Source organism: Typopeltis vanoorti, chromosome 13, assembly GCF_054136105.1.
Source record: "Typopeltis vanoorti isolate ZY-2024b chromosome 13, IOZ_Tvanoo_1.0, whole genome shotgun sequence".
NCBI lineage: Eukaryota > Metazoa > Arthropoda > Arachnida > Uropygi > Thelyphonidae > Typopeltis > Typopeltis vanoorti.
This window is the reverse complement of record NC_143561.1, coordinates 83,634,052-83,648,812: the sequence shown is the minus strand read 5'-3', so window position 1 is coordinate 83,648,812 and position 14,761 is coordinate 83,634,052. Positions and strand designations below refer to the sequence as shown.

General features: G+C 35.4%; 1 protein-coding gene across 8 annotated transcripts in view; it reads right to left on the bottom strand.

The window, feature by feature from the left end:
* Nucleotides 1-14,761, bottom strand: part of LOC150100319 (poly(rC)-binding protein 3-like) — an 874,229-nt gene that overhangs the window by 187,500 nt on the left and 671,968 nt on the right. For all 8 annotated transcript variants that reach the window (XR_016549294.1, XM_090403220.1, XM_090403223.1 and 5 more), the window contains one exon: nucleotides 3,670-3,826. Coding sequence is in view for 7 of the 8 variants with exons in the window: in XM_090403220.1 (XP_090259346.1) it covers nucleotides 3,670-3,826 (157 nt within the window). In the remaining variant the exon portion in view is untranslated. The remainder of the gene's footprint in view (nucleotides 1-3,669; nucleotides 3,827-14,761) is intronic.

The following is a 14,761-nucleotide window of genomic DNA, read 5'->3' as shown; positions in this document are numbered from 1 at the left end:
GTGTTAAGAAGTGTCCAGTCGAACGATGATAGGCTCTCACTTCCAGGTCATCAGTTAGTGCACATAATATCGTTCTTTGCGAAATGTTCATCTCTCATGACATCGCTTTCTGGTTTCTCACAGGATTACGGTGGAGGTGTGCCTATGCAGCCATCACAAGCTGTATACTGACCTGTGTGGGTGACCTGCTCTTTAGTAGTCAGAACAGGTCTTCTATATCTTATAATGATTAATAATCTAATACACAAACATCCTACTGATCCCAAGTGTTTTTAGCATGTTGAAAATAACAGGTGGCTGCATTCCAACATTGTGAAGTACTATTACAGCTACACAGTTCTCATAATCTCCCCACTGCATGCTAACCCATACAGCTAGACAACTCTCTACTGATATACATGTAAATGTTGGCGGCGCACAGTGCCACTAACGGAATCGGGCTCATGTAATTCTGTGGGCAATCCGAGGTGCATGCAGAAGTCATAATAGTATTTATGGCAAGACTATGTACACATATGCCTTCATATGTACATCTTTATATGTCAAATGCCTTCATTTATAGTTTTATTTTAGTAATTTTTCTTGTTAAACCAGCTTTTTGCTATCCTCAACTTTTTTGTTATGTTTGTTTATAACAGTGTTGATGACTATACTCTCAGTTCTCATGGATTCCTAATAGTAGCATGTAACATAAATCTTACCTGGAATTTGGTAAGGCAATTCCCTGTTAAATTAAACTAAAGATACCAACCAATTATATTCTTAGTTTAATCCTTTATCCAAGTGCCAAATATTGGATAAAGGATTAAGCCAAGAATATAATTTATATATAACAAAAAAAACTAATGACGTCATTGGACTCCTCACCCGAAAACTGAGGGAACACTTGTTGAGGATTAATATAACGAAAAAACTCACTATCATTCATGCCTAAACTACTAGAGGATTCCGTCATACTTGTATCCAGTTTACAGTATATTACACTTTAAATTTCCAATAACACACAATTATAACTTTTGCCTTTCAGTTGTCTGATCTGCACCCAAAACCAACTTGCTGTGATTAGCTTATGATTCAGGTTTAATTAGCTAAACCACATCCTACCAGCTGTGCCATTTATGTTGTGTCTCCCCTTTTACCATCCTATAACTGTTAATTACTCTTACAAGTTTAATTTTATCTTGTTTGTAACAAATTTCTTACTATACATGATATCACCCAAATACAAGGTATCTAAGCTCTTGCTCCCCTTAGTGTCCTAAAACATTTATATTTTTTAGCTGTGCCGTTTAGGACATTTAGTTTATAAAAAAAAATCAAAACAAGAAGCAATTTCTTAAATATGTTTAGGTGTGAAACAATTATGCAGTCGTGACCTTGAACTCACAACTTAAATCCCCCCCCCCTCCAAAGTTAGATTCGTACGTTATCATTATTACAAGCGGTGCACTGAATGGCAATTTCAGACAACTGAGTTTTCAATGAGCAAAAGTTTATTATACACATAAGCACAATACATTAGAATCATTAAAACTTAATTCAATACTAAGCTGAAACAATACAGAGCAATACTATCAAAACACAAATGATAGGGTATAAAATTCTATGTGGGAAGGGCGATTATGCCGCCACAAAAGACTCCACACATATGATAAAAGGATATCCTTGCAAATGTTAACAGTTGACTAAAACTTCTCATCTGTCCGAGCACAATATTATGATACGATACCTTAATTAAACACAATTAGTTTACACTCGTTAACTCACGAAAGTAATATGGGTTAAACAGTCCTATCGCTACAATAGTGACCACATTCGATTCTTCAAACAGCTCTCAGACAAAATATAGATGACATGCATAAGTTTCTAGACACACGATTATTTTTCTATTAACACTGACAAGCTTATTCTCTTTCTATTCTTAAATACACTAAAGTCCTAGTTCAACTCTCGTTCAAGTCTTTCAATTGATTGGTAACTGAACTACAATCACAGCTACTTTAAGATTTTACGATACCGTTTGATAAGGATCTTCTATGCTAGTCTCTGCTCTTACTCGTCTGTAATTTCTGAAGATGAATTCTTCTGTAGTGGACCATATCTGAGATTTTTGGATCAAGGTGGGCCTTCACGATTTTCAGCACATCAAGCTTCTTCCAAGGAAAACACAATGGATCTGCGATTCTGTAGTTGTGAGATTCACTATACGGGCACCTACTTCTCCACAGATTTTTTTTTTTCAAGAACACGGTTGATATAACATGCAGTAGTTACCTTCTTCTCAGCTGTACAGCATCCTTCCTTTCTGTAATAGGGAATTGGGACCAAAATCCTGCTTACTTTGTTCCTTGACATGGCAGAAGGAGAGAACTCCTGACCGTCACTCAGGAAACCACATAAGACAACCCATACGAAGACTGGAGAACCAAGATAGAACCTGTGTGTGTGGGGGGGGGGGGGGTCCTAACCCTTTTATACCATGACCCTACTGGCACCTTCTGCAATTAATCACCCCCCCCCCCCCGATGTCTGGATACACTTTCTGTAACCAGTTAGGGTGGCGTTTTTCTGCCGAAATTCCCGCAGGCTGTGTGCACGCGACTCACTCATGCCGATGTCCAAAATCGGGAACTTTGACCTTGGACCTAACCTTGTTTCTTGCTAACCCTATGAGTCACATTTACCAAAATTTTCTAAGAATTTACATAAACTTATAATCCCTTGTTTCAATTGTTTAACAATGAGCCTGTACATGCAAATTCTTATGACCAATATTCTGTAAGTAGATTATCTCATTTTCATCATATTACAACAAATTTTCTTATGTGAGTTAACAAATATTCCCAGTTGTACTTCACACTTAGATGCAAGTATATTTTTCCTTTTCGTTAAAGGTTCCTACTTGTTAAAGTGTGATCAAAATAAATTCTTTTAGTAACTTTATTAATCACAAACTTAACACTAGATAGTTTTTGAAAATTCCCCAAGCTGCAATGATTTTATTTCCAGATAACTCCTCATTCCATGCTATACCTGCAAGCTGTCTCCTGAGCTCTTCATAATCACCCCCTTCCTTTCCGCTCTTATATACCCTTTCCTTACAGAGGTCCTCACATTGCTGGCAACCACCTCATGGTCACTCTCACCAATTGGTAGGTGATTTGACAACTACTTTCAGTTCATCTCCCTGTGTTCTCTCACATCAGGAAATGATATACAATTATATCAGATATAATAACCTTTATAATCTGAAATGAGTGACACTATTATAAAGTTGCCAATCAGAGGATTTTTTAAATTTATCCTTACATCATGATAAGCTAAAAAAGTTACTGTAATGATCTTGGTCTCTTCTGCTTGCTCATATTTACTTTAAAATCACTACTAATCACCAAAGTGATAGATATTGGCAAGATACATCTACAGTTATTACAAGAATTTTTTTTTAAGTTCTAATATCTAATTAAATTTAAAATTTCTGTGATTTGGTAATTCCTTCAGAATGGTGTTGTCATTAATTTCAAATTACACTACTGAGAGGAGTTTTATAGCATGGCATTACCAATTTAACAACCAGTAAACTTTTGTAAATTTATATCATTTATTACAATTTAAATAAAATTAACATATAACATAAATATATTTTTATTTTTCTAAAAAGCAGTATACCTAATTTCATTAATTTTTGCTCCACCTTTCCCAATAACACATCCGATGAGGTCGTTGGGAATGGTCATCTCTGTGGTAGTAGTGGTGGCACCAGCCAAAGCTGCAGCAGCTGCGGCGCCGGGGCGCAGGCTATTGGTTGCTGCCAAGGTAGCCAAAGCTGAAAGAGAAATAAAATATAAGTATGAAGCACACTGTTATGGTAATGAATAAATAGTAGACTATCATTCAAGCATTAAAAACAAGTTAAGTCATCTGGAACAGTATTGTCCAGGAGTATATTGAGAAAGTTTTATATTATCCTGCTTCCTGAATACTGAAAACAAAGCCTCATTAAATTCTAACTTTGGCCTCTTTATTCAGAAGCAGGGCATTCAGACCTCACAATCCATGAAGTAGAAAAAAACTAATTTTAACATTAAATCAGAAGATTAAAAACCATGAATTACAAAGATGATTCAAAACATTCCTAGCTGGCCATGTTAATTATGTATGCTATTATAAATACTAAATACTGCAATGTGTGTTAATTAAGCTACATAACCAACGATCTAATTTAAAAAATTAAGTAAATTTAATTATTTGATTATTATAATATTAAGCAGCAATAAATTAGTATTAGTGTAAGAAGTAAACTAAATCTAGCATATAAGAAAACAGAAGAAAGTTTTTTGTCCTATTTCTTATAACATCAATTATTAACAATAGAAAAAAAAAAGGTGTTACATTTTGGAAAATTATGGAGACAACTGCTGTGTTTGAATAAAACTTTAGTTTAATATAAACTAAGATCCACTTTCGACATTTCGACCTTTATATTAAGGTCATCTTCTGGAGCATATGCCCTATATACAGAAAACAAGCTGCACTACAATCTACATGGTTTGTTAAAGTTACTGACCAACCTTTACAACAATTATTGGCCTGAACCTCTGGTGAAAAACAAAAAAAAAAATGAAAAATAAAAATATACATCAACACTAGAGTCCTATTAGTAATATTATATACTGGTTGTAAAATTACATTGGGAGCAACAACAAGTCTATGTATGTATGTATATATATATATATATATATATATATATATATATGTAGAAAGTATTTTTACCTTGGGTATAAATATGTTAAAGATACCAAGCAATTTTAAACCTGGTTTTACTCCATTTCCCAAGTAAGCAAACAGACTAAAAGTCAAGTTTGCGCCTGCAATTGATGCAAGTCTAACTGATCCCACAGGTAGTGCAGGATCAGGGCAACTCGTGGCAAAGGTGGAACAAGCTCCGATCACTAATCTTAATATTTACCCTTAATGCCAAAACACATCTCCAAGAAGGGGATGTATGATGTTTTGTATTAAAGGCAAGGGGCCACTACCCAGACCGGTTTCGACCTTTATTGAGGTCTCGTCAGTGGGAGCTAGGCTTAGAAATACCAAGATTTAGTAATACCGAGCTTGTAAGTATTTCGCCAAAACAAGTTACTATAAGGTGTTTTAACCTTATTAAATAAAAATCTCTGGAGGAGATATAAATGTAGAAAGTATTTTTACCTTGGGTATAAATATGTTAAAGATACCAAGCAATTTTAAACCTCCAACCAGTTGGTATGGAATACTTTTCCATGGAAAAGTACCTGCTCTTTACACCATACTAAAACCTGGTATGAAAGAAAACTTAAGGAAGCCTGTGAAATTCTGATAAACCACTCAAATATCAACAATAATGGCAGCATGAAAATTCCAAGAATCTGGATGGCACACATTCAGCCCACCTAACACGTAGTATCCAGCATATGTCAGGACTCTAGGCAACCTTCAGCCAGTATTGGAAACCATTCCATACCAACTGGTTGGAATGTATATATATTGTCATGGTGTTAATATATATATATATATATATATATATATATACACACATACATACATACACAGACTTGTTGTTGCTCCCAATGTAATTTTACAACCAGTAGATAATATTACTAATAGGACTCTGGCGTTGATGTATATTTTTATTTTTTATTTAGTTTTATTTTTTTATTTATTTATTTTTTTCACCAGAGGTCAGGCCAATAATTGTTGTAACGGTTGGTCAGCAACTTGAACAAACCATAGAGATTGTAGTGTAGCTTGTTTTCTGTATATAGTGCATATGCTCCAGAAGATGACCTTGATATAAAGGTTGAAACGTCAAAAGTGGATCTTAGTTTATATTAAACTAAAGTTTTACTCAAACACGTTGTCTCCATAATTTTCCAAAATGTATTCGGATCACCATGTAAGCCTAAAAGAAAAGAAAAAAAGGTGCCACTTTTGCACTTTTCCCTAGAAAATTAAAAATTTGGCTTTTATATTTATAAATTGTAATGTATAATTATTTACTAGTATCAAAATTAAATACTGCAACAAATTTATAGAAACTGATTCACATACAAAATACAGGTGGATGACATCGTGCTGTGTGCAGAATCAAGAGAAGAAGTGGCAGCTAAACTGGAAAGATGGAGGAAAGTACTGGAAGAGAGAGGTACTGAGGCTGAGCAGAAGTAAGTCAGAGTATATGTGTTGCAAAGTAGATGGCAACCGAGAGTCAGATCTGGAGCTGGAAGGAAATGTCATCAGGAAGGTTAGGGACTTTAGATACTGAGGCTCAACAGTGAAAGAGGATGGAGAGGCTGAGAAGGAAGTGGGATGCAGGATACAAGCTGGATGGAGGAACTGGAGAGAGATGGTTGGAGTGTTTTTCCCTTTTCAATCTAAAAGGGAAAATTTACAGGACAGTAGTGAGACCAGCTATGATGTATGCTATGGAAACTGTGGCCCTGAGGAAAAATAACACCAGCAGGATGGAGGTAGTGGAGATGAGAATGCTTAGGTGGATGTGCAGTGTGACCAGAAAGGATCATCTGAGAAATGACTATGTAAGGGGAAACGGTGAAAGTTACGAGCTTAGGAGCGAAGATACAAGAGGCAAGGTTGAGATGGTTTGGTCATGTGACGAGGAGGGAGGATGAGTGTGTGGGAAGAAAGGTCATGCAGATGGATGTGTAGGGGAGGAGGAAGCATGGGTGGGCAAAGAAGAGATGGAGGGAGCTGGTAGAGGAGAACTTGAGGATGAAGAACTTGGATGTGGTTACAGCCCAAGACAGGAGGATGTGGAGGAGACTCATTAAAAACAGTGACCCTATTTAAGTGGGATAAGCTGCAGAAGAAGAAGATTCACATACAACAGAAGTGTTGTATGTGAATCTTGCATAAAAAATCTTACTAAAACTGTGTTCTATGAAAGAGCGATATTACTTTTCAATTAATATACAATCATGACAATCAATGTGTGATGCTTTCAGTATCTGAACTAGTCATATTTATGATGGTACAAAATTTGCCTAAATAGGAAAATTCAGTGTATCACAATACTTAATGTATGCACCATATGAAACAAGTAGTGTTTCAAATATCATATTACACATATCACATATTCAGATATCATCTTCATGTTACAGTTATCTGGAATGTTTTACTTTCCTGGTGAATGTGCTCTTTCAGGGTGTAGCAGAAATCTCTGACAGTTATAGAAATGGATTAATTTTAAGAAATATAAAATTCACATTTTATTTACATAATTTTTTAAAGTATGATATCAACTAAATTTAAAAATATTGCATTACTATTTGAAACAGGCATTCTAAATGAATCCTTTTACACCCAATGATGATAATGACATTATTTGGATTTATGGCCAAAAGCAACTAAAACTATGAAGCTAGTATATTCTGTTAATTTTGTATGTTCTTCTGGCTGGTTTGAATTTTTTTTCTTTTTGAATCAAAAACCTCAGTTTATGAGAGGAAAAACCATACTATTTTTGTATACACCTGATGGATGGATGCAAACTTGCATTTAAGAAGTAAAGCTTGTCCTTATTAATTACAATGATCTATTATGTTTTGAATTCTTGGTGAATGTACTCTTCCAGGTCATTCACTGTCAGTGGTCATGTTACTCAGAATCTGTTTTTTAAATATTCCTACCAAAATAAAGTTCATTGCGAAACTAGATTGGGTGAAAAAGGAAACCAGGATTCTCTTACCTACCCCTAAAAAGTGGGGGGGGGGGAGTTGCAAAGCACTGTCCTTCTAAAACTACAAAGGTTCAAATTGTTCCAGAAAGATTTCTGTCATTTAGAGATACTATTATGCAGTAATGAGGATGGTCAGTCCCTTGTTGTTTTCAAAGAAATATAAGTCTAGTTATCCCAAAAGATGTTAATACTTGAAACATTGGTTTGCAGAATAATGGATATTCACAAGGATTTTCAAAATACCATCAGTACCAATTTAGTGAAGAAATATTGCAAAGGTGGCAAAGGTAACACAGAGGATTGCTGCAATAATGAGAAGGACACTGACCTGCAGAGCAAAAACAGTTATCATTCTATATCTGATCAGGGTCTTATCGTTGTATAAGACCCTGATCACACTTGGACTATTGTTCTCAGATTTGGTCCCCAGGATTTGAAAGGGATAAATTAACTGTGGAAAGGGTACAAAGGCGAATAACAAAGATGGTTTCAGGACTGTACAATGATAGTTATGAGGATCAGCTGAGGGAATGTGGACTGCAGAGTTTGGTGGATAGAAGAAGGAGAGGTGATATGATTGAGACTTTTAAACTGTTAAGAGGTGGTTCCAGGGTTGACACTGGGGAGTTCTTTCGCTTGGTTGAACAGCAGGAAGGAGTGATGTCAAGAGGCCATCCCTGGAAGTTATGAAAGGAAACTGTGAGCAAGAGGGTGAGGAGTAGTTTCTTTGCATGGAGGGTGGTTGAACCATGGAATGGATTGCCTGATGGAGTGGTGAGAGTAAGAACGGTCAATGAGTTCAAGGAATTGTATGATAGACTTTGTATTTCTTAAGGGGGGGGGGGACCTCCCCTCAATGAGTCTTGATAGACTTTATGTTTCTTAGGAAGGACCTCCCACGATGAGTCTTTTGACTCCATGGAGGCCTGAATAATAATAATAAAATCATGTTCCTGACAATCCTAATCATCATTACCCTGCACAGAAATAATTTCTGACTGTTTAGTTTATTGTTTATTAATATATCGATACCTCATTACTTATTAAATCAAGATTATCAGTTTTGAATGATTATCAACCAACTTAATTCCACAATGCTTAGCCATCTCTCAGGTCAAGACTATATGATTACTTTAAAGTCAGAGGCCATGTAGCTACAGTGTTGGGCAACAAATCCTCTGATGCTACACTAGACCAAACAATTTCAGACCTGGGCAGTCTACATATAATGTGTATTCATCTCTCAGTAGTTACATGAATTCCATTTTCTTCTCCCTGTGTGCCTATTTTGTGATAGAAGGAAGTTTTTTTAAATACAAAAAAATGCATAAAATGACCTGGATATTGTTGGATAAAGTCAAATTGATCACACTGCAATCAAAGATAGTTTTAAAAGTTCAGTCAGATATTAAAGCAAGGTGAGGAGATGATGTAGCATCTGATCATTACTAAGTGACAGCTAATCTTAAAGTTGTGCAAGATTTAAAAAATAATAATAATCAAAACAAGAGGACAAGGAATGATTGTATAAGTTAAAAATTAATGACTGGATTAAAGAAACTTTTTTTTTTTTTTTTTTTGATGAACTGATTTCAAATTTTGAAGAATGGGAAAGTAGAAAGTGGGAAAACAGAAGGCTCAGAAGATACAAAGAAAAAAGGAGAGAAAAAAAAATTTAGGACAATAAGTATATAATGAGGTGGTAAGAAACTAGGTACTAAAAAGGAAAAAAGAACAAGATTATCTAAAAAAGCTAGTAAGCTCATGGAAAAAGCATATAAAATTATAATAAGTTTCAGATAAGTAATTCACCTCAGAAATAACAGAGGGAAAGACTAAATCAGTTAAAGGAATGGCAAGAGAAAATAAGAAAAATTACAAAGGATGAATAGAAGACTGCAGGGCCACAGTGGAAAATTGCATGAGGTGACATGGAAAATATGTTTTGATACTTGAAGAAGGCAAAAAAATGAAATAAGGATAAAATTAGTGTGCTGCTAACTGAAGAGGATAAGATTGTTGAAAGATGGAGAGGACACTTGGATGAGATTTTAAATGTTGAAAATAATATAAATAATGTTATAAGAAGTACAATAATGGATGAAACTTATAAGTATGAATTTAAATATTATACTAGAACCAATATCTAAAAATGAAATAATGAATGTAATAGAGAGGATGAAGAGTGGAAAGGCAAGTGGCAATAGAGCAACAGAAATGCTTAAGATGACACCTAAAGAAATTGCTGCTGATAAACTGCAAATGATCTTTAATAATGTACTAGAGAGTGAAACAATATACAGACAATGGAAAGAAGCATTTCTAAATAGTGGAAAGACATAATGATAATTCCAAAGGCAATTGATCTCATTAGATGCAAAAACTGGAGGGGAATTAGTTACTATCAGTAATCACAAAATGTTTTTGTAAAATTTTGATAAATAGGATTAAAAGTAAAATAAAAAAGATAAAAGGGGGAAAAAAAAAGAAAGAAAAGCATGAGCAAGTTGGTTTTAAAACAGTCAGAGGTAGTATACATAATTTGTTTTACTTTAAGGAATATCATTGAACAAAATATAGAATTTAGAACCTTCTTATGCTTAATTTTATAGATTTTGACCAACTTTTGACAGACTGATAGAGATTATGGATAATTATTAGAATGCTATGCAATTCTTGATAACTATGTGGGAACAAAAACGCTGTTTTATCACACAGAAAAGAACATTAGAAGTAGTTTGAGATAGGAATGATATGAGACAAGATTCTACAATCTCCTAACTACTTTTTAATATAGTAATTGATTAGATTATGTACAAAAAATTCCAAGTATATGAAGAGGAATAAAATGGAATATCACATCATCGAAATCTGGACTATGCAAAATGACAGTTTTAATATATTATTATTATTACAAAATACCTCCAGGGAGTCCAAAGACTCATCAAGGGAGGGCACCTACTCCACAACTCTCCATCTCCACTACACAATCCAACTACAATGAACCGCTCTACTTTCATGCCACCGACCACCGCCACTAGTATTTTCACAGACAATCGCAAACACCTATGCCCATGGAAGGATTCGAACCTGCAGTCTTTAGGCTGGAGATCAGATACACTAATCACTCGACCAACCAGGCCAGCAAAAAGCTTAAAAAGTTCTTCTAGTAGGCAACTGGAATTGAAATTACAACTCTCCTTTTCCAGGCGGTCTAGTGTGATAGATGCACGTGTCATTTCTACCGAGATACACAGAAAAAGTTACTCTAGTCTGCAATTAGACTTGAACTTAAGTCTATCTTCATGCAATTTAGTGGTGAGGAATGCAAACACCATTGCCACTCAGTTACACAAAGCACTGTTGAAGAGAGCTGAAAAAGTGGTTCTTAAATATAAAAAAAACAAAAACTTTCAAAATAAAAAAAAAATGACTAATAGAGAGTAGAAGTTTAGGTAGAACTGTCAAGATTGACAAAATGACAATATTGCTTTAAAAAGATTGAATGATACATGGAAATCATGTAGATATTACTATAAAATGAAAATAGAGAAATTTTTAATAGTACTCTGATAGACTTGTTATTATGTGGATCAGAAAGAAGGAAATTGCCAAACAAATAGAAAGCCAAATTGAAGTGTTTCAGACATTTTCAGTTTTTCTTGGCCTTGACCAAGTGAATAGTATCTGCTTTCCAGCCAAAAGGCTGCAAGGTTGAATCCCGCCTAAGCATGGATGCTTGTGATTGTCTTCAGGTAGGAGATGAATTTCTTTACCCAGTGTTGAGACCAGAATCCTATTTATTGCAAGCCTAAAGTGGCTTGTAAACATTCCATGTTTACTCTCAAGTGCAGGGTCTGGATTATTTAAAAAAATAAAAATGCAAAATATATTCACTCAGTGGACAAAACAGTAGAGATTAGGGTGATGGGAAGTTGGCAGTGGCATTCCCTGTGCAGAGTGAAATGTACCCAAATTGAATGCAGACAGTAAATAGGCAGACATTGGAGCTTCCCAACAGTGTATCGTAATTGACAAACATGGGTAAATGTGGTGATCTTAGGGACAACTTTGATCATGGATGTATTATCGGTACAAGACAGATGGGTTATTCTTTCGGCCAAGTAGTAAGAACTCTAGGGTTCTCGAGGGCAACAGTATCAAGGCTCTGCTGTGAGTATACCATCGATGAACATATCAGCATCCAGTGAGCAACTGGTGGTCAACCACATTGACCATTGATGACCGGGGACAACATAGAGTGTCCAGGCTCATACAGACCAACAGCAACACAAATCACATCCAGTGTCACTGTTGGAGATCCAATAAGCATTAGCGAGCAAATGATACAGTGTACGCTGCATACCATGGGCTACAGGAGCTGACACCTTAATCGTGTACCGCTATTGACAGCTCATCATCGGGCATTGTGCCTCACCTGGTGTCGAGACTATCAAAACTGGACCTCTGAAGGGTGGACCAGATTCGTGTGGTCTGATGAATCCTGTTATCAGTTGTACCAACCTAATGGGAGGGTGAGAATGTGGCATTGACAGCATGAGGCCATGGCCCCCATCCTGCCAGGTCGGCGCTGTTCAAGGAGGTGGTGCCTCTGCGATAGTTTGGGGAGCCTTCTCATGTGACACATTAGGTCCCTTAGTGTGTCTGGAGAGGTCCTTAAATGCTATGAGCTACTAGAATGTACTAGCTGATCACCTACACACTTTCATGGCCTTCGTGCATCCTGTAGCCGATGGTCTGTTTCAGCAGGACAATGCAATGCCCCACTGGGCTGCAACCACTCAGGCATGGGTTGAGGAACACTCATCTGCATTTGGGACCATTCAGTGACCCCCCCCCCCAAGGTTCCCAAATTTAAATCTGATCAATAGAGCCCTTTGATTGGAAAGACCTGAGTTTGAATCCTGTCTATGATGCGAAGAGCCATTATCAGGGTTTTTCAATTAAAGGTGAGTTAGTTGGTCTCACATGGAGATGGAGGATTTTTTTCCCAGAAACTCAGGATTTTCATCCCTCAAAAACAGGCAAACCAGTCCCACGAACAAACATATACCTAAAGACAAAATACTCACCCTTTAGGGGAGTGGCAAGTGGGCTGCATTAACCTGCCTAAATTAAGGAACTCAACACATCTTGGAGCAGGCCTGGTTGACCAAGAGGTTAGCATACCTGCTCTCCAGCCAAGGAGGATTTGAATCCTGCCATGGGCATGGATGTTTGTGATTGGCCTTCTAACTCTGTGTGAAAAGGGATTCTGCAACCCTGCCACTTATTCTAGCAGAAGGCTTCACTCTCAAAACCCAGTGAGGCATAGTGAATGACCATACATCATCAAACTGATGTCACATGTAAATAACTAACCAACCCATCTTGGATGGACAAGAATAGGATATATGGATTATAAAAAAGTTTACAAATATAAGTAGAAATAATAAAACAGAATCTCACATCACAGTTGGAAGAGGTAATCTAGAGATAATCATAAATTCTTTTAATATCATCAAAACATATTGATATACAAGCAAAATCGGAAGCATTGTATAAGGCAGCTGAAAAAATGGACAAAATAAATATGAATACAACAAAGCTCTTAAATTAAAAAATTAGAAAGAAATTACAAAATACAGTGAAAAAGGTTAAGAATTTTTCATGCTTGAGAGCTTATTGCTACTCAAGATGAAAACTGACAAGGATATAACAAAGACTGAAAAGCTAATGCCACTTTTAGAAAATTCAATAATATATGGAAATAATCTAGATATAATAAAACTAAAACAAAGACAAATTATATAAATTGAGGTAAAAAAAAAAGATTTTAACTAATGAAATAAAAAAAATGCAGATGAAAATGGATTGGACATGTATTGAGAATGAACAGATGAGAAATTAAGAGCAGCTTTGAAGTGAATCTCAGAAGGAAAAAAAAAAGCCTAAACTAACTTGTCAAAGAATGACAGATAAAGAAAGAAAATTTAAAGTTGAGAGAGGTGAAGAGAAGTAAAATGAGTTGTAAAAGACAGGAACTGGAGAAGATATAATGTACCATGAGGCACAAAGAGGATAGATAAGTGTCCTCATGTGTCTCCCATAATAATTACTTGCCCTGTACTCACTGAGCTGAATTTCCAATGCAAATGCTAATATTATCATATTTTGCACTCTGCAAAAGATGATATGATGAATTGCCTTTATTTCCATAAGCATTTTCTGATTTCATACTACTACAAATTTATTTTTTCCTGAACAAAAAGAAGCAAAGATCACATGGCCTTTGATTCTTTCTTTCTCTTGTGACATTTTTAAAATCAATTTTTTATAATATACTGAAGGCTTCAAAAATAAGCAATTTTAATTTTTCAGTGGAAACATAATTTCAATAATTAATTCAGAAATGATGATGATGCTCCTTGGCTCCAGATTGATGAATAATTACTTAGAAGCATCACTGCCATCTTCACCTGAGGCTAATTCAGCTTGCCTGAAAAAGGGCTCAAAAATTCCCTCTCCTCATAAAACAAGATTTAAATAGGTCTCTATTCAGCAATGGAATCATTTCCAGTTTACAATATCTTATATCTCTCATCACTAATGATTTTTAAAATTCACAGTTCAACTTGATTACATCATAGTTTTTTTTATTTTTTACAACAAATTTTCTTGCTCTTTTCCTCAAAATTTGTCTGCACTGCTGCACTTATCTGCTTCTTCTAGAGTAAGAGAACTAGAAAAATTTTAAACTGTACATTAATAGTGGTTTCACAACTTTTTTTTAACCATAACTTTATGGTTAAATGTATTCCGAAGCAATGTTAAAAGAAGCACTGGAGAATTCGGAAGAAGGAATAAAGATTGGAGGTAGACAGATATTTGCAATAAGATACACAGATAACAAGGCATTATTATCAAATACTGAAACAGGACTACAACATCTGTTGAACAGATTACTGGAATCCTGTATCAATTATGGAATGAAAATTAACATAAGAAAAACAAAGGGAA